At 45.3% G+C, this 20697-nt stretch overlaps 2 protein-coding genes across 6 annotated transcripts in view; one reads left to right on the top strand and one right to left on the bottom strand.

Moving 5' to 3' along the window:
- FGF13 (fibroblast growth factor 13) overlaps nt 1–20697 on the bottom strand; it is a 475115-nt gene that overhangs the window by 51444 nt on the left and 402974 nt on the right. For 4 of the 5 annotated variants that reach the window (XM_082717579.1, XM_082717581.1, XM_082717580.1 and 1 more), the window contains 2 exons: nt 12134–12244; nt 6539–6642 (listed from right to left, as the gene is read on the bottom strand). In XM_082717579.1, coding sequence (XP_082573705.1) covers nt 6539–6642; nt 12134–12244 — 215 coding nt within the window. Of the gene's footprint in view, nt 1–6538; nt 6643–12133; nt 12245–14185; nt 14499–20697 lie in introns of those variants that run through there. The other variant, XM_082717583.1, reaches the window with a different exon arrangement.
- LOC309856417 (uncharacterized protein) lies at nt 14369–16684 on the top strand. The gene is made up of 2 exons (XM_082717585.1): nt 14369–14989; nt 16489–16684. Exons 1-2 carry the CDS (start codon nt 14555–14557, stop codon nt 16594–16596), a joined length of 543 nt encoding a protein of 180 aa, XP_082573711.1. The 5' UTR covers nt 14369–14554; the 3' UTR covers nt 16597–16684.

Below are 20697 nucleotides of genomic sequence, written 5' to 3'. Positions count from 1 at the left end.
ACAAAAAAGCCTGTTAGATATGGGCAGCAAAACTGGGAATCTAAGTTTTTGTAGTCAACCCTTTTCTAACTTTATATTATCATAAACAAATCAAATTCAATACTTTGTGAATTAACTGAAGTACATAAAGACTAGCTAAAGTTTTAATGAGATGTTAGAATTTGTGTCTACTAGTTTTGTAGGGGTGTTATGTAGGATGGCTACTGGTTATATGCAAAATCCATCCAAGAAATCAATTTTGATTTAATAATGATCACGTTCTTCCATACTGGATATTAATAGTGTTTGTGGTTATTTTAAATCTATTTCCTTTTATAATGGGGTCCATCCCCCTTCCCTAAACAGTTTTAACATTTAAAACCAGGGCCCTCCTTTTAATTCTATTTAAATTTATAAGCCTCTATGACAGTAACCCAAGAAGCTAAATTATATGAACTTGCTGATCTATAGATTTGACAGAACTCGAACATTGTCCATGTTACAAATGTTGGCTAGGAGGATATTTGTCACACTGAGTTGATCGAGGAGTTCATCTAAACTTTAACATCCTTCCTATATTAGAACATTGGCTAGAGCTGTGAAGTCGTATCACTGAAAATGAGACCTGAAATTGTCACATGTTAAAATCTGAGAAAGAGAACAAATGTGTACAAGAGTACGCTTGAAAGAGTAAGCCCTTGAAAGCTAAGTGTACAGAGCTTCTGAGGCCTTTTAACATAAACTAACCCCCCACCCACAGTCTGAAGTTAAAACATTTATCAGAACTCACTTTAATTCACTCAAACGATGTAAACTAACCTTCGATTAAACCACGGTCTATTTAAGCCCAGTGCCTAGAATGCTAAACCCAGAAAATCCTCTGCTGCCAGAAGATCCTACTTTTAATGATGCTTCCTTGCTTTGCGAAAAACCTCAGTTTAACTGTTGGTAAACTTTATATGGCTTACCTAAAAATCATTAGTCATTTCCCCAATTTTTGACTAATTATCTTATTTTTCTAAAGAGGTTTTGTGACTAATATAATTAAAAAAAATAAAAATAAAGAGGTTTGGGGTTCTTAAAAATAGAACATTAAAAACTTGGTTTTTAGGAGCACAGAATTTACTCAAAGCATTTCCTCGTGGATTGTTTACTAGTTGCAAAAGGAAAAAAAAAAAAGAGCAAGAACTATACGGTGGAAAATCAGACAACATCTTGATTGGATTGTCAAAATTAACATGTGTGATAGGAGAAGAAACTTGGTAACTTTGAGGTATGTGTAAATAATCCGGTAGAGAAGTCAAAATCTGCCCCCGCATTTCAGATTTCAAGATAGACTGGGCCCCTGGGTTCAGTAAGACACGCTGCCTCATTCCCATGGCATCAAGCTGACTCTCAAGAGAGACCCACTTTCTGATCTTGCATCTAATTTGCTATGGTAAAATCACTCCTGTAAGTCCTCTCTAGAAGCATGTGGATGGAAAAGGTTTACTTGTCAAAGGATTGCTACTTGTCTTCATGGTAGTGCCCCCAGCCCAGACACAACTCAAGCAACACCACGCACTCTGGAAACGGAAAAGTAGTGTTGATGAGAGGTTAAGTGATTAGGCAGGTAAAAAGACTGCCACTGAGTTCTGGAACATTCCAAAATCAAAGCAAAATGCTTTTGGTTTAGCTGTGAGTTCATTCTGTTTCTAGTATCTGCTATTACTCCTTTATTAAAACAGGTACTAGGATGTTATTAATATTTTCACATTTAAGAGCCTTGATTTTCTGCAGTTAATGTTTATTTATTTCAACCAGTTCTGAAATATGTATTATGAACAGCTTTATGCTATTAAATATTTATACTAAGAAGTTTTGAGGAACTCTCAAAAGCTTATGTGTAACTCATTATTGGTAAAGAAAAACCCAAGGTATGAACAAAGTTCTCGATGCATAATGAATAATTTCCTTACAGTTCCAGTAAGCCTTAGTTCTATCATCGACAAAAGTAAATATGTTATGAAATAATGGCTAATTATGATTCTCTGTGCCACAGATGGTTTCTCACTGCCACTTGAGCCTACATCAAGTCTGTCCCCCGTGGCAACAAGAAAAAAAGGGGGGGGGAGGGTGCAGTGCAGGAATTCAGAGATTAATCATGGAAAATAAATTACTATCTCTATAGCAATCATGACATGGAGGTATTGTTTCTTTATGCAATGGACAAGAGGGGGAAGAAATGTTAAAAAAATGAAAAACTGAATTTCAAAGAAATTCAGAAATTCCCAAGTATACAAAGAAATACAAGGAAATAAAATAAGAGAGCTTTCCCGAGAGTCAGCATTTTCCTTCCTCTCAAGAAACAGTCCTTCAGAAATATAAAGTCAATTTGTTTGCAAGAGCAGAGTAAGATGATCAGCATCAGATATTTCAGATAAAGGACAAAGTGCATGTGAGTTCATGGTTTCTGACTTCATGGTAGGGGCGGAGGTGGTTCTCAGTGCTATTCAGCAATCATTTTCCTTGGCCCTAGATCAGTGGTTTTCAACCCGAGCTACCCATTAGCATCAGTTTTAGAAAATATTCATGCACAGACCCCCCCCCCTTTAGATAGTTTGATATAATTGGTTTGAGTGTAGCAGGGAGACTGGAATTTTTTTAAAGGTCCCCAGGTGATTCTAATAGGTAGCTAAGTTGAGACTGGCTATCCGACTAGAAGTCAGCCAACTTTTTTTGGTAAAGGGTTAAAATAGTAAATAATTTTGCCTTTGTGGGCCCTCACAGGCCCTCAGGGCTCTGTTGCAACTATTCAGCTCTGCTGTTGTAGCATAAAAGCAGTCCGAGACCGCAAGTAAATGAATGGGTGTGACTGTGTTCTAATAAAACTTTATTTACAAAGACAGGTTATAGCCTGGATTGGGCTCCTGTGCTGTGGTTGACACAGCCCTGGTCATTAGACCATTTCCACACCCCCTTTCCCAAAATAGCTGTTTCAAATCTTCACCCATGCCACCCCGGGGCTCTGTTTCTCAGCCGTGACCTCTCAGTCTGCTTCCATGGGAATACACAGGGCATTTGGCTGGAAATCCCTCAACTTTCTTCTCCATCACCAGCCGGCTGCGTACACCTATGTCCATCTGCATCTGACCTCATCTCTTTGGCTCCTGTTGTAGCAGTGGGCTCCCGCTTACCAACGTCAATCTAATCCTTTCACTTACACTCAAGTCCGTCGGTCTCTTCAACTCCTTCTGGACTCCATTTCCTATGTTTTTAATTCCTTCCTCTCGACTGGCTCTTTTCCTTCCCCTAATAAGTAGATTCAAGTGTCTCAACCAAATAACCCCCAAAGCATTCGTCCCTCAGTCCTGTGTCCTCCTCTAAATACTCACGTGTCTCCTGTTGGAAATGTTACACCTACCGCCTCTACTTCCCCCTCCCCATTCCCCCTCCTCAAGTCACCCACTACAGTCTGGCTTCTGTCTCCATGACTCCGCTGAAAGTGCTCTTGTCAAGATCACTGAAGACCTTCCTATGATAGAGTCCTAGTTCTTGTGTGACTTATTTTCTCCGAAGTATTTGACATTGCGCGCTCTTCTGAAAACTCTCTCTCGTGCGATCTGCCTCTATTAGCTCTGCTGCTGCTGCCGGCACTTGCGCAATGGCATTCCCTAATATTATTTGACAAATGCTCGTCTCTTCCTGTGCTACATATTCTCTCGACTATTTCCACGCCAGCAACCGCCACCTACATGCAGAAGCTCCCACACTGTATCCCTAGTTCACATCTTTCTCCATCTCCACGTTCACATTTTCAAGGATCTATAGCAAGCTCCACTCGGGTACCTTCCTTCCCGGGTCTGCTTTCTTCTTTACTCTCCGTCATGGTTAACAGCTTCACCATCAGACCAGTTGCCAGAGGTAAGATTCTCCCTCTCCCCCCAGGCCCCTGCATAACCCGCCATTGTGCACATTTTAAAAAGCGTCTGTACTGCAGCTCCTTCACTGCCGTCTGTGTGTAGTGAGTGGCGAGCCTACATGTTGGACCACTCACGGGGGTCCTGCGTTCTCTCCAAATCCAGTCGGCCACCAAATCCTGATGATTCTACCTCTGAAACAGCTCAAGAGTACATGTCCCTTTGGCCAATGCCACGGCCAATGCCCTAAGGCAGCCCTTAGTCATTCCTCACCAAGACGATTTTCAGTAAAGTCCTAATAGATTTTTTTTCTTTTTACTTGCCCATGTCAGTAGTCCTCACTTCCTTATTTTTGCTTCCTCCTTAGGTCACCAACCAAACCCATTTTCTCTTTGCTACTTCGCACTTAACAGAGCTGCCTACAATGTTTCAGCGGTAGAACTGCCATGGTTTCATGTAAGAGCAGTGTGATCCTCTCTCTTTTGATGAGGCATAATATTTCCTGTCACTTTTTGGTCACAACGACACAAGATGCAGATATTACTAAGACAGATTCTATCCTGATGGCATCTGGGCACCATACTTGAAATGATAACGAAATGGGTGATCAGCATGGGGAAGGGACTCCAAACCACGACCCAGGAGGAGTAGTAAGAAGTAGAAAATCTATCCTGGAGAAAATTCAGACTCTTTGCTGGATCTTTTTCCCTATGTGAACTCCAGGGTTCAATGATGTCAATCAGACATTCTTCCTCCTTAATGAAAACACAGTTTCTTTTCCTTAATAGGAAATGCTCACTTAAGGTTCCTTTTCCTTTAATGAAAAATGCTCACTTAAGGTTCCTTTTCCTTTAATGGGAAATGCATACAAAGTGTCCCACATTTCGCTCTCAGCTTGCCCATCACAGAGAGAAAGGAAGCCCATGGATCTACAATGCTGATTCCTCCTGGGAAGTCTTCTTTAGAAATGAGCTCATGTTGGCATTTACCTACTTGCCAAAATGATGGTCAATTCGAACAGTAGGCTGTAAATTTTTGACATCAGTTCCTTAAATGTAATACCAAATGCCCTCATTTTCTTGAGTGGCGACACCTGACATATTACTTAACATGACTTTTTCCTCACTCTAAAAGTTATTGCCAAAATTAAAATTATTGTTGCAAGATTTAAAAACATTCAACCTTCTGGATTCTTGACCAGTAATTACTTCCTAGTGATAAGCTTCTGTCCCGTCTGGTATTCACCTTCTCGAAAGTACGCTTCGTATATTCCATTCCCTCCCATGCCTGCACAGTGGTTTCAGAAAACAAGCATTTCTTTCATTAAACACCTACCTTTGTATCTGGCCCTGTTGAGGCAGTCTGTGGATCTAAATGAGGTTAATTAAAATCCTACATTATTACATTCTCTTACCTTAACTCACAGATCTGAAGAACAAATCCTCTTTCCTATCCTTTATAATAAGAGCAATGTATTAATGAGTGACAGATTTCACGAATATAGTGATAAATCCAAATTTTGCCTTTGTAAAAATCATAAAGCCCCCGCATTTATTCAACAAGACCACTGCCATGGCCTAATAAGAAGCGGACAGTGACCAGGGTTCTGCTGGTGACGGATCGTCTATGGTGACGTGAAATGGACTAGCTGGTTTGCCAAATGAATGGGCCCTCTGTGGTCTGCGTCTTCTCCCACCTCTTTCCCAGCCTGGCCTCTCAAAACCGGGGCTATGACACGTTTGTCAACAGTCTCTCTACACACCTGGCTTTGCAATAAATTCAGGGAACAGGCAAGAGCACAAGTATTTATAGATTAACCACTCAGGCCGACTGGGGACCAAGTTTCTCCAGCCATGGTAATAGCCTCCGTGAAGGTTATCTAGTAGGAAGTCTGAAAAGCAGTTCTCTCCATTTTAAACATCCTACCCTCTTCTGAAAATATGTGCAACTTGAAATGAAGATTACAAAGTATTCCTAGATTAAGTGGTCTCCTGTAATCGGGAACTAGGTCTACCGGTAAGAATGAAATCCTCGCTCTGAGAACTGTACTGTTTCTGCCTGTATTTAAATGTGAAACATAGTTTTAAAAAGCTTTCTAGTTTGGCCTTGCATTCCTAACTGAATTGTTGTCTACGTTGTTTACATATTTCCTGGGAAAAGCAGGAATTTGCACACAGGGAGAGGTTGAAATGTGCCTGAAGGAAAAAGGGTAGAGACAGCAAATGTGACCTAGTTGAATGGAAGATAAGGAACAGAGATAGTTGCAGAACCGTCTTTCATGTCCTAGAGTTCATTTGAGGAAGAGGTCTCCTTCGTTTCTTTAGGAGGAAACATGGATACATATATACTGAATTGCCAAGCAGGACAGCAAGACAGAACATTCTATGATATGCTATGTAAACTAATAACCCAAATGTCATCATATGCGCAAAAAAAAGTTTAGTGGATCTTTGATTTTATACCAAAAATGTTAGCCTCAAGTGATTAACTAGCAATAGACAGAACTTTCCCTGGAAGTTGATTTGTCCTTTCAAATGAGATCTTTCCATCAAAAACATTCTTCCTCATCACAGAAATCTGCAATAACACATACACAACATGTTTTATTTCACGTCGGATGAAACCCGATGCTCAAAGCAGGAGCACCGCGAAAGGCTTACCGAGGTGTATAGGTATCCCTCGCTGTTCATTGCCAAATACAGCTTGGTTTGAACTCCTTGGATAGCCACCACTCGAAGACCCACAGGGATGAGGTTAAACAGAGCTGGAATCAAAAAGAATGCAAAAGCGATGTCATCATTCTGAATTCCATAGCTTTACAACGTTCCCAGCAGGTGTGGCCCTCCAAAAGTTATGTGTGCTGGGTAAAACGATGTCTGTGTATTTACACATAGATAGATAGGGCCTCTTCTCCCTTTTAGTGTGCTCGGTGTCTGGCTACAGTTGCATGAGTGGGGCTGTGCCATGGCCACATACTGTTAGACACCCTGGGGAAATGGGAGACAAGCCCGTGGTTTGTGTAGTGTCTGTCGGAAGTAGGGAATCCCGATGATGTTGGAGAGCTACAGTTTCAGGAACTGGTCTATATATTAAATGGCTTTATCCTCAACGAACTATTTTAAACCGCTCCCCTAGATGACAGCTAAAATTCACAGACATGGTTATGATCTACCAGTTGGGGAGAGATTCCTAGAATCTTAGAAAAGATACTAGTCTAACTCCCTCATCTAAATTATCTGTATTATTTCCAATGCAACAACCCAAAAATAAATCCGGGCCTTGGGGAAAAAAAAAAAAAAAAAAAAAAAAGTCATTTTGTAGTCTTATGTTCCCAGAGTAGTATTTCAGTATTTCTTAAAGAACCAACATTTCCCAAGATAGGGTTGGGGGTGGGGGGGCAGTGCCTAGCGTTTCGCATCTAGTAGCAAAGGTGAAAAGAATACCAATAATGAACTTAAGAGGTTTGTTTGTTTATTTAGCAAAATAGTTGTAAGTAGGCAGCCAGCTGGTACCAAAGAGGCCTTCATTTCTCCATTTGAAGGTTTGATTGCGTGAAACTTACACCCAGCCTCTCCTCACAATCACACACCACTCACTGGAGAAAACCAGTGGGCGTCCTCCCCCTACCAGCTGTCTACTCCCTCCTACACTGCGAATAAAAATAAAACAGTACATTTTTAAAACGTAGTGCTTGCCACACACATCTTTTGAAGCTAGCCTGTGCACCTTTCAAGAGTCATAGACCAATGTTGATGATTGTTGCCTTGGTGTGTAAGTTTACTGAAGAGGATACATTGGTCTGCTATCATTTCTGTGAACAAGAATGTCAAAGAGTCACCATGGGGGTAAGAGCAGCTTTTCTGAGATCTCTTACCTTGATGCCTATCTATCCTGCTGCAGTAGGTGGGGCAATATGGGTGAAAAATATTAGGGAGGAACTGAATACTCCTTGGGGGAGCCTCCAATGTATATTTCCCTTAAAATCAGGGTGTTACCAGAGAGGAGCGAGGACATATTGTACAGTTCAAAATACAAGTGTTCCCACCACATGCCACTGATGGCACCTCGTTCAATGCTCATCGTATTAAAAGCTGTGCCCTTCTGTTATGTGAGGTAAAGGAAAGTGATCGCACAGATTGCAAGCCAGGATTGCATGCTATATTTGACAATGCAATGCACAGGAAAGGAGTCTGTCTCTTTGCTTATGTATATATCTCTTTCTGTTGATGATGCCTTGCTCGCAGAGGTGCTCAACACACATCTGCAGATTGACAGCAGTCGGAATGGTGACAACATGACAATATGATACTTTTGGAATGCGACAGTTCACAATCCCATTACATAAAAGTTCTTGTTTAAAAAAAAAATCTGAGATCTAAAAAACCAACCGAAAACTTCCATAAGGGTTTGGTGTAAAAAGCCATTACCACAGTGTACCACCAGACAACTAGAAAACCAGCCTGTGTCTGAATCCTAGTTTAGTTATAGTCATAGAGGACAGGGAGTGATAAATAAAATTCAGAACTGTGTCTAGAACCTCGTTTATCACAACACTCAGAGCCTCCGTAGTTCTCTTAATGCAGCTTGTAACAAGCAAAATAAATAAATAAATAAATAAATAAGGTAAGAAGAGAGAGAAAAAGAATTGATCTTCACCACGTGCCTCAACATCTCTGGTGTGGGTTTTAATGCGCAATAAAATGCTTGAATTCCAAACATCAGACAGCGGGAGGTAGAAGAGAAGCAAAACCATCAGTAATCCATGCCGGGGACTATCTATTCCTGATTAATGATGTTAACTATAGAGGAGAACATGAATTTTTCACTATGAACCATAAATTTCTGTGACACCCCATTCAAAAACAAAAATCAGCACTCTAAAACAAAACAAAACTGAAGGCAGCAAAAGTAGACAGCAGCTAGTCATCCTAGTTCAGTCTTTTCTTTTCTTTAGACATTCAAGATAGATCATAAACTGGGTTGGTTCAAAGTGTAAAGGGTCAGATAAAACAGTTTCCAGATAAAAACTCCAAGAAATTACATCAGGGGTAAGCTTAGGCAGATATTTTCCTATGTGCCTGTGTTTCTCTAAATCCGGAGTACTTCCTCCTGCACACAGGATATCATTTCAATTAGGATGAAACTATTCTACATATGAGAAGAAAACAATTGATTTCATTTGTGTATCTAAAACACATTGATTAAATACCAAAAATCTCTTATTCCCTTTCTGTCAAAGTTTCGCATAAGCTTTTAATAAATAAAAGGGCTTCTATTTCTTGTTTATTCTACTGTGTCTACATAAAACCAATTAAACTCCATCTACTACCTTGAAGGGACCATTTTCTCAGAGACATGCATAAGTTGACACTTAAGGTTTACTGGATACACACTGGATACACACATCCTTCTTCGTTAGCTGGGCTAAGGTCAATTTTTCAAAGGGAGCAATTAATAGAAGTGTATCTTACTGCAGACTAGGGAGACCTGACACACTGAACTAGTAACACTGCCTGAGATTCTTTTAAAATAGCCCTCAAGGCACCCAAGGCAGATAATAATAAAACTGCGGCCACGAAATGTCTATCAACTTTTCCTTTTTAGGGGGAAATACATAATTTACAATGGCTGGTTTGCTCATGATGAGATTTTATTGAACTGACATCTACCCTTGTAATAAATTTATCAAAGGTCAGTTTAAACGCACAATATCAAACATACGTTTTTAGGAATAAATCTAATTGGGTAAATGTGAACGAATACGTTTCATCGTGATTATGCTTATCACCACAGAATGAAAATATCATCAAATCATTTTGAACTAAATGAGAAAAAAATGTCAGAAGGTACTAAAAAGTATTAAAAACAAAACAAAAAAATAAACACAGTATCAGGAATACGTGTTAAGGAAACACTATATAAATGAGTTACCTTTGAAGAAAAAACAACTTGTATTCTTGTTCTATTCATTTAAAATAATTAATTAATGTCAAGGAAATTGCCGGGCTTTTGAGGAAAAAAAGAATAAATTTACATGGCTAGACTTCCATCGTAATGATGATCATGTGAATAATCATTTTAATCATGAAACAAGACTGTTTCCTGATGACTTATGCCCTACAATATCCTCACTGGGGAAGATTAGCTAGTCCCCTGGCCTCTGGTCGCATTTGGTCTGGGGAAGGGTCAAGCCCCATAGACCTGCTATTTCTTTTGAGGTCCTTTTCACTTGAATGCTTCATGTTCTGATAATCCTTACCACCGTGGCTTTCCCCCTTATTATTTCATTCTGCCTAAACACTGATTCTGATAATCAGGCTAACACTCGTTCAAGGTCTTGGAGTATCTTTAGTACACAGAAATGCCATTCCTATCAGTGAGAGGTATAAGACAACCAAAGGCAGAAGCTATGAATACACAGGAATTGAAGAGTAAAACCTACTACACGATTTAAAGCTCCACTGTAGGGAACAGAGTCTTGATTTACATACATATATGTGTGTGTGCCCGTGTGTGTGTATATGTGTGTAAGTGTGTGTTTATCCTAAAAGGACTGCCTAGCGTGTGATCTTGATACATTTGGCCCATTGCTGTTCACAAAACACAACCAATGCACTGATTGTAAAGTTTTTCCTTTTCAAGAAACGCATATGAACGCTAGAACCAAAATAATTTTTTTTTTCTGATTTTAATGTAGGGAAGATGCTACAAATAGATGGGGGGAAAACTTGACTGGGTTGGGGGGGAGCTCGTGGGCAAATAATCGTAAACTACCTTTCAGTAATGCCCAGTGGACCCACTGTGCGGAAGCACTTATGAAAACAGACCGGCTCACAACCCCCCTCCCCTCAATTCCTTCCCTGGATACTGATCTGTACCTAAAATTTATCGGAATGTTTTCTAGCTGATCATTATGTACTAATGTCTGTTACACGATGATAGTAAAACACTCTATTCACACTTGACTAAGTTTTTCAAACAGAAGAGTATGCACAAAACATCTAAGATACTCACTGTAGAACTTGAACATCGCAAGAGTAACACAGCATTTTGCAAAAACAGTGAAGAACCATTCAGTATGGATGTTTCTTATTCCTGGTACCACCAGGGCTTTCTTCAAGGGTAATTAAAGGTGACTTCCTCTTGGGGTCATAGCTTGGCCATCAGCCCAGGAAGCATTATTAAAAGGTGAGAAACTCTTTTGACATCTCACATTGGGACCCCTGTCTATGGTTTGCTGTCTGCAGCTGACCATCTCTCAAAATGCTGCAGAGGACTCGTTAGCCTTCTCACTGGCTTTCCTTGCTGTCTTCTTAGCGGATCGAGGGGATGTTTCTAGGAAATTACCAAAGTCTGAAGGAAGTGCAATATAAATTAGGGAAAACAGAGAATGAATTGTGAGAACCAGGTGTTTCGGCCTCATGGAACAGTTAATGGGTCTGCAGAAATCTTCCAATGGCAAGAAAACACCAATCATTAGGGAAAAGAGGGCTTCACTGTTTGTGAGTTTGTTTTGATGACTTCCAATAAATAAAAGCATAGTGATAAAAAGGTTATGTAACATCTTACAATCACATTATTTCACTAATTAGAAATAAAATTTACTTTATTTTTGATGTGTTTCCTTTATTAGGTTCACTGTGATGGTCCCAACTTGGTCTTTACTCAAACCATGGTTTAAAAATAAATAAATAAATAAATAAAGCACTAAGAGAAATCCCTTCACCCACCTGTGGATGTATCTTAATTGTTAAAATCCCAATTAGTCTCAGAGTTATCAGTGTGTGTGGAGGGGTGGGGGGTGAGGGGGGTGGGGGCAGAAGTGAAAGCTTGTAATGATGAATTATCATGACACAAAACCATTCCTCCCTCTTGGGATGAGACCGGTTCTTAAGAGTAGAGATAACGTGCTATTTCAGGATCAGTGTGTGGGTGAGTAAATTTTCTGTGGGAAAAAAGTAATAAAATCCAAAGGACAGCCATAAATCTATCCAGATTACCATGGAGATGACATTTGGATGGTTCTTCAGATGGTGTCAGCATTATTTGCTATAGTTCACTATTTTACATATTTTCACATTCAACTTCCCTTAGGTGAACCTGCACCAACAGTGTGGAAGTGTGACTGTATTTTTGCCTTCAGGTGAGAAATTCACAAGGGTTGTTAATTTCAAAATAGTAATTAATCCCAAAGAAAACATGCAATGTCAACAGGGCACTGGCTGGGAGACCCTATTTAGCTCAGGGTCACTTACTGTAAGTGCTGTCCTCGTCTTTTGTGCCATCGATGGTTCCATCTGCCTGCAGCTGCAAGTGGTAACCTTGGCGGCTGTAGAGTTTGGTAACTATGCCCTTAAGCTGAGGCTCTGCAAAAAGAAGGAGGATTTGGATCAGTCGGAAAGTTGTGCTTATGTAGTTGAAAAGACTCAGAAGTCAAAATTCTGATTTCATTTACAAACTTTAGTGGAAAAGGTCACACCACAACTTTAAAGAGTCCTCTGAAAGGAAACAGGCAAACAAACTTCCAAGTTTCGGAGTTAATCTCCAAGCTGAAGAAAGCTTTGATTTCTACCTCATCACCTTGGTAAAGCCCTAAAGCTTCTGAGGGCAGCTAGTTTCTGAGAGCATGTCCCCTGGCTTACAGAGTGGGACTCTAGCTCACTGAGCGTTCGGAACAGGTCGGCAAATGGCATGTTCTGCCTTTTAACGATGTGCCACTTCTCATGAGGAAGGAGAGGGAGAAATACAAAGACAATTTCCAGTGGTTTGACAACCAGGGACCAAAAACACACAAAGACTTCTCTCAGCATTATCGCTCTTCAAAGAATCAGTCCGCTCCATTCTGAGAGCCTTGGAAATGCATCAATAATCTGAAAGCCCATCAAAAAGGACTTACATTTGGAAATTGGAGCTGTGATACTAAGAAAAGGGGAGAGGAGGGGAAAAAATCCGTTACCATACCCTATCGTGTTAATTATCCTTAGGGAAAAGGGAGGCAAAAAGAGCAGGGTGTTTGTTGGTGGGGAGGAAAAGGAAATTAGTTTATACAGCAATATGAGTATCTAAGCATGGGTTCTCAGTTACAATGATTTTCAATTATGAATCACCACAGATTTAATAAAGTACCTAATTTACCAATAAGAGCCATGTTATCAAAAACTTGCGTTTAACTGCATGCAGATACCTGCACCGAAATCATATGTATGTGGTCATTCAGGCCACATAATCATGCTTTGCAACTGCTTCAGCCTCTTAAAAACAAGCCCGATTCACAGCGAATGCCTTGCAAACTTCGTGCAAACAGAAAATGGATGTCTGCCTTTCCAGTCCATGGTGTGTGGAACACATACAGAGAGAACAAATTGATGAGTACGTCTGAAATTCAGTATTGTTTAGCTCGTTAAAAGTAAGAAAACAGCGTAAAGGATGCATTTGGGGAAGAACGGCCAAATAAGCTGTATGTTCGCCTTGAAGCTCTACCTTGACGCAACCTAACACCTAGAGCTGTGTGAAATTTCCCCTGGCACCGGGATACCGCGCTACTCCTCTCGCGGAATAGGTTCCAAAGGACCTACAAGCTGGCTGTGAGTTCTCTCTTCAATCCAGCATTTTAGTAGCAAGTAAGCACTTTCACGAGTCTAACCAGATCACTGAGCTCTTGGCCACAAGGTTCTAGGAATCCACTCCCCCCTCTCCAGCAAATATTTCAAGGGTGCACCACAAGTCAAGTCTGTCCCGATAAGCTCAGAAGTGATCGAAGAAACAGAATGCCTAGAGAGCCGAAGCCCACGGCGTTTGGTGTGGGGGGCGGGGCGGGGGGCGGTGGAAGCTGGATCAGGGGAAGAGGCAGAGCTGCAGGGGTAAAGGCAAAGGAGGGCTTCCCCGGGTTCCCTGGGGCGGGCGGCGGTGTCTGCCCAGCTCGGCGCCTGCAGTTTCCACGCCACACACACGGACACACACACGGCGGCCACGTCTGGGTCACGCGTGCCAGAGCCCCCGGACGTGCACACACGGGGCACGTCTGAAGCTGAGGGCGCCCCCCCCCCCCGCCGGCTCTGGCCCCGGGCTCTGCGCCTGTCCCACGGCAGTTGCAATGCAGCAAGCCAGTTACCGCTACGACCACGGCGAGAAAGCCATCGCTTCCCACGCACGCACACGGGCTAGGTGGCCGCATCCGCACCAGATGGGCCCCCGACAAACTCACCTACGCTTACATACACGCCCTCCAGCCCCCTCCACACTCGTAAAGTATGGGGGGGGGATCCCTAACCCACCCCAGCCCAAGACGGCCAAGCGCCCCTTCCAACCTGGTCTCCTTCTGCGCCTCTTCTTGGAGCCGAAGAGTTTGACCCGGGAAAAGACGTTTAACTTGTTTTTGTCGCAGCTGGTCTTGCCTTTGCTGGGGCTGCTGACACACTTGCAGGCGTTGGATTTCTCGCGCTCGCGGGCTTGTCTCTTCTGACGGATCAGCGAGCTGGCGATAGCCGCCGCCATGGCCACGACGCCCACCACCACCACTTCTTTGGCGGCCCCTCTCCGGCTTCGCCTTCGCCTCCGCCTCCCGCTCCTCCGCGGCGCGTCCGCTCGGTCTCGCGCCGCGGCCGCCCTCGTCTCCCCGGCCGGCGCTCGCCCGGGCTTCTCGGCGCTCGGCCCGTCAGCCGAGGAGGGGGCTCAGCATGCCGTCCGGGCTCCTGCGGCGGGGGTCCGGCTCCCGCGCGGGCGGGCGGGCGGCCTGGGTCCGAGCCGACGCCACAGCCCCGGGCCGGGATCGCGGCGAGACTGACGGCGGAGGCAGCGCGGCGCGGCTGCGTGCGCTCGGCCCCTGCGCCCCGAGGACACTGTGCGAGTCCAAGTGGCTCGGGTCGGAGTTTGGCGGCACCCCCCGCCCTGTGCCGCGCGGAGGGGGCCGGAGCGGGGAGGCGGGCGGAGGGAGCGGCGCGGGCGGGAGAGAGGCCGCGAGCGCGGGCGGCGGGAGGGGGGGGGGGAGGCAGCGCGCGGGGGAGCGCGCCCTCGCCCTGGCCCCTCCGAGCCTCCGACTAGTCCTTGCAACTTCGGGGCCTGACGATCGGGAAAAGTTGGCCCGCGCCGGCTGGCCGACGGGGATCAAACAGGTAACGGCCTCGCATCTCGGCGGCGGCGGCGGCGGTGGTGGCGGCGGCGGCGGCGGCGGCTGCTCTGGGCGCGGCACAGGCTCTGCATAGCAATCCGGTCGCCGCAGGCACCCTCCGGAAGCGCGCCGCGGCCTCCCCGAGGCCCCCCTCCCCCGGCGGCCCCTCCCTCCCGGAGCCCAGCCCGCGGGCTCCCCGCCGCCCCGCCCCCCGAGGCCCCGGCCGGCCGCGCCGCCGAACACCTGTAGGGGCTCCGGCGCTGCCCCACCGCCCGCGGCTCCCTGCCCTCCTCTTCCAGAGCGGAGCCGCGGGCTAGGCCGGGATGCAGGGGGCCCCGGGAGGAGGTCGTGGGGCCGGGAGAGCCGGGGCTTGCCTGGAGGTGGGGGGCGGTAGGGGAGGGGGCGGCTGTTTCGTTAGCGTTGGACTCTTAGCGGGCCACACTGCCCCGGGCTGGCGCCCCTGGGAAGCTCGCCAGACCCCCGCGCCCCCGCCCGGGTCTACGACTCACAACAGCCCCCTCCCCCAAACACACACACACCCGCCGAGGCATTTCGCGCGGCGACACTTGCAGCCCTCCGGGAGAGAGGCCAGGGCTCGCAGACGGGTTCAGCCCTCGCGGCGGCGGCGGCGGCGGCGGCGGGCACTGCAGAGCTGCGCCCGCACACCACGCTGCCACCCAGCGGTTTTCACTGACTTTCCATTACAGGCCAAGATGTGCGGTCCGAACCCCGCTTTTCCCCCCCGCCCCAAATCATTGCTTTGAGAGCTTGGGTGGTGTACAGAAAGCGGTGTTGGGGAAACGCGGCGCCGAACCTCGTTATTGAAGCCCCGGCCCGATATCCGATCTCCTAACTTCTTTCTCTCTTTATTCCCTGCTCCTCCAGAGCAGCCTCTCTCCCTCCAATTCAGGAATCAAGTCTGGCTTTTTGTTCGCCTCTCTCTATTCACAGGTTCTGTCCTTTCCCTGTTCTATATTTTAACCTGGAGAAGAAAGAGGAGTTTCGAGGTCAAAAATGCAACAAAAAGAATGATCCATCCACAACCCCATCTTCAAAGGGGCGCTACTCTTTTACTTGATTTCTAACGCCAGAAAGGAAGCTGCCAAGAGTAGGGCTGCTTTGTCCGGGGGCTGCCAGTACACTCCTTACTGGACCTCTCCCTCCCCCACTTCCCAGATCTTTTCCAAATTGATACAGACGCAAACAGAACCAAATGCCCAGACCCCCGTCCTTCTTTTCTTGCCTGAGCTCCCAACTAGGAGACTCGTTCAGTCTTCTTAGCCCCTCAAAGCTGTATCACCCGACCCTTCTGGAGATTTCCCTGCTCCAGAGAGGAAACTGCTGTCACCTCCCCCTCCCACTTGTCCCCAGTCTTGAAATGTCTGTGGCCCTATCGGAAGCTCTGATGCTGCTCTGCAAAGACAGGCTGGGGTGAAGGTTGCAGGGACGGAGGTGGAGGGTTGCAGGAGAGTCGTCATTCTAACCGTCTGCAATTTTCTGCAGGTTAGTCGACTCCTCCGTGTTTTTGGCTTTCCCAAAAGCTCACGGAGGACGGGGTGCAAGAGAGTTTCAGCACCTCAAGCCAATTCGAGCAGCCACTTGAGACATTGATTCATAAGGGAAAAACCCTGGTTGGCTCCCGTTGGACTTCGAACGCCTTGAGAATCTGAACTGGGCCTCGGTCAGCACTACATTCCCCATCTGCTGGCACAGCTCCTGTCATATAGATTATGTTCAATAAACAGCTTGTTGAAAATAATTGATGAGTGACTGATTTACATTGCTTCTTAAGAGGAGCAGGATGTTTCCTGGCTCGGAGTGAATGGGATTCATATTCCAGTTACCATGAAGGGAAATAATCTCATCAAAAGAGGCCTCAGAAGACGATGTGACCAGGCCCAAATATTTGGGGTGTGGAATGGACCTTAAGAGGTTTCTACTCCCTCTCAGCTTGCTGTTACCTTCCACTGAGCCCCTGGGCCTCTAACGCTCTGGGACCTGTCTGCCCATAGACCGCAAGAATTTTCCTGTCTCCTAGCTTAAGAGAACTCACAGAGGCCTGTGGCTGGACGGGGATTCATCCCGGGGGAAGGCGAAAGAAAGCCATTTGACTTTGGGTCCATACTATGCAATCATACTATCCAATCGGCTTAGCCATTAGTTAGTGGAGATTTCTCATCCTTTCCTAACTCCCATATGTATTTCACAGGTGCTTCTCAACTCAGAGAAGAATGAATGTAAGTCTCAAATTCTCCGAGGAGAACTGTGCCCAAACCCCATTCACCTTAGGAAGGCAGAATGAAAGAAAGAACCACAGGCCACGCTAGAGAAGGGTATTTTGGCCTTTCCTTTCTGTCTTACTGCCACTCCACCAGTAGGATGGCATCTGAGGGGGAGAGTGAAGAACTTTCTTTCCACACTTATTTCCACAGTGTCTTTTTCTTCTGTCTTGCTTTCTTCCTACCAGTTCACACTGTACCCTGCTTAATCCCAGGGCTCCCATTTGCTCTGCGATGGTGGGTCCACTCCCCTTTGTTCCTCCTGGACCTCCTCTCCCCCCTGCACTGCCCACCAAGCTCTCTCCTTAATCATGTTCAGGAGGAAAGCACCCTTAGCTGTTTTCAGCGGCCCCACTCACACAGAGTTCTAGCCTGGGTGACAGGAGGCATGCGTTTTTAATCCTGTCTCTGCTGCCAATCGGCTATGTGACCTTGGGTATGTCATTTCTTCTGCTGGGGCTACAGTTTTCCCATCCTGAAGGTCATCCTTCAGACAATCTTAATGGCTTTCAAATCGTATTCTGCAGAGCCCCGAGAGTGGGTGGAGGGGATATAAGTTCCTTCACCTGTGGTTCAACAACAGCACCTCTGCTTTCATCTATTTTATATACCTGGGCTCACTGTATGATTTTTCTTTTTTTTTTTTTAAGACCTATTCATTTATTTGAGAGACAGAGAAGGAGTGCACAGGCCGGATGTGGGGCAGAGGGAGAGGAAGAGAATCTCAAGCAGACTCCCCACTAGGCGCGGATGGAACCCAAGGACTTGGGGCTTCATCTCAGGACCCTGAGATCGCGACCTGAGCCAAAACCAAGAGTCGGATGCCCAACGCACAGAACCACCCAGGCACCCTTTTATGATTTCTCATTTAGAAAAACAGCAAGAACGATTCCACTGCTAAAACCGAAACGTTTGAAAATCTCTGGATGAGATCTTCCTAAAAAGTTTTTCTGCCTCTGAAGCCTACAATTTCTTGGTATGCGCCCCTGTCCCTGCTCCCTCTTATTCTTCCCCTCCTCATCCTCCCCACCCCTCCCCCATACCCCTCTCAGGACACCAGAACATAAACCCTAAATTGGACTCCGGAGAGAACTACCACAAGTCTCTTTGGCTCCGTTCCTCACGGGTTCACTGGAGGACCAGGTTTTAGCGTTCTTTTCAGGGGGAGTTATTTGAGTTATCAGATTCTAGAATGCTGGTCGTTCTCTGCCAATCTCTTTTGGCAAGCCTCTGTGAAGAAGCTGGGGGGATCTGCTCTCAAGAGGCATCTCCAGGAGAGAGACAGAAACCCAAACAGATGTGACTGTGATGAGTAAAATGAGAGAACTCAGACAGCCTAATCAGGAGCAGCCTTAGTACCTTCTGAGCAGGAAGGAGTTGGCTGTCTTTCTGAAACTCTGCAAATGAGAGATTTCAAACACCCATCGTTCGTGAAGATAAACATAATTGGAGCCACTTGTCAGTTAGCTCTCCGTCTTCACTTCAGGGGTCCCTCGGGACCCCTCAGGGACCAGTTACCAGGGCAAGGACAGATGACGAGCTCAAACGGAGCAAAGGGAGACAGGTTCTAGTGCACTAAGGCCAAGCAACACGGGGATCTCACCATCCACCGGGTAGGGCAGCAGAGGCGGCATTTAAGAGACTGGGCAGCAAGTGCCAACCCTTCGTGTCCACCTAATTATGTACAAAAGCCCAGAGAAACGAGCGGACAGAAATACAAATGAGGAGATTAGAGAAAATCCATTAGCCAAGGTTCTCGCCACTTAACTCCAAGCAGGAAGAAAAACACAATTTAAAGAAATCCTCTCAATGTCCCACTGGAATTCCAGGGACAGAAAGAGTGACTACTGTACCTGACACATTAATCAGCTGGCAAAGAGTCTCTCCTAGTCAGATCATTTGGGGGAATTATGCTTCAGAAATAAAGGTCTCCAGAACCAATTTTCTAGAAATGGATCGGCTCTCCTGATTTGCACTGCACCCAGATGGTGGCTTGGTCCCCACTGTGTCCTCTGTCTGGGATCATTCTCTAAATACTTCAGTTACAGAGTTTCCTGAAGCTACCTCTGCTTTATACCTAAAAGCAAATAAACAGGGCACCTGGGTGGCTCAGCCGTTTGAGCGTCTGCCTTCAGCCCTGGTCATGATCCTAGGGTCCTGGGATCGAGTCCCCTCTTGGACTCCCTGCTCAGAGGGGAGTCTGCTTCTCCCTCTGCCTCTACTCACATGCACGCTCTCTCTCTCTCTCTTGCTCATTCTGTCTCTCAAATAAAATATTAAAAAAATAAAAGCAAATAAACAAATAAAATCAATGGGGGACACACTGATTAATTCTGATCCTTAGGAAAAATCCTATAACCCATATAAAAATTTTATTGTTCAGTCATAATTTATGAACATTAAAACCAAAGAGCACCCTGATGGTATTAATCATATCTATGAATTCAGCTGTTTGCCGTTTAATTAGCCGTAGCAGCTGCAGCATCAAGAGTTCAAGGCCTCTGATTACCTGCTTGGTCATTTAATCAAGAAAACCTGGAGAGAAGTATAGGCTTGCTGGGGTGGAGGTTTCTCCCTTGATCATAAAAAGAGAACACAAGGAAATGAGCTTAAGCTTCAGTATGTGGGGATTTAAGTTTTGTACAAGTAAAACATCTTTTTCAGTAAGGGCTGTTAAAAACCATAATTGAGAGACCCCTGGGTGGCTCAGTCGCTTGAACGTCTGGCTCTTGGTTTCCACTCAGGTTGTGATCCAACCTGGGAACCCAAGGTCCCAGGGTTGAGGCTGAAATAGGGCTCCGCGCTCAGTGTGAAGTCTGCTTCTCTCTCCCCCCCCCCCTCCGTTTCCCCACGCCAGCTCGCCAGCTCGAGTGTACATTCTCTCTCTCTCCCTCTCTCTCTCAAATAAATAAATAGATACAAACTTTGAAAAACATTATTGAGTGCTGATTCTCCTATGGAAGTTTTATCAGTACAACAGAAACGTTCTCTGTCTCAGTGGGTATGTGAGTTGTTTCCCGTGTCGGCTCTCATTCTATTATTCAGACTGCACGACGATTAATACACCCATGGGCTACAACCAAGAAGTGGTCTCTGGAAAGGGGGCACCAACAACCATTATTGAGAAAGTTCAAGGTGCTGAACTTAAGGGCATGAGATAGTACCTTTGTCTTTGGAAGATCATACTGAGTGAACTTGGATCGTGTGAGTCAAGGCAGTCACAATCATTTCGTAAAGTTTGTCATCCAAGGGGTAGGAAATACTTTGCAGATAATAGTAAATTTATTCTTAACCAAACGAGTTGCCTCAGTGCTAACAGAGCATCCAGAGCCAACAAAAGCCCCAGCTTCTCTGAATTCTATTCATTTTTCTTCAATAATATACAAAGATTTTGAAGGAACGATTGCTATTTTGCGAACTGACTGGTGGCTAA

This window comes from Mustela nivalis, assembly GCF_964662115.1.
Source record: "Mustela nivalis genome assembly, chromosome: X".
Lineage (NCBI taxonomy): Eukaryota > Metazoa > Chordata > Mammalia > Carnivora > Mustelidae > Mustela > Mustela nivalis.
This window is presented reverse-complemented; position numbering and strand designations above follow the sequence as displayed.

Excerpts from the sequence above, each read along its gene's own strand:
- LOC309856417 (XM_082717585.1), top strand. The coding sequence starts at position 14,555 with ATGCCGTCCGGGCTCCTGCGGCGGGGGTCCGGCTCCCGCGCGGGCGGG. Across the intron at positions 14,990-16,488 it reads GGCCGACGGGGATCAAACAG|GTTAGTCGACTCCTCCGTGT; the intron begins GTAACGGCCTCG and ends AATTTTCTGCAG.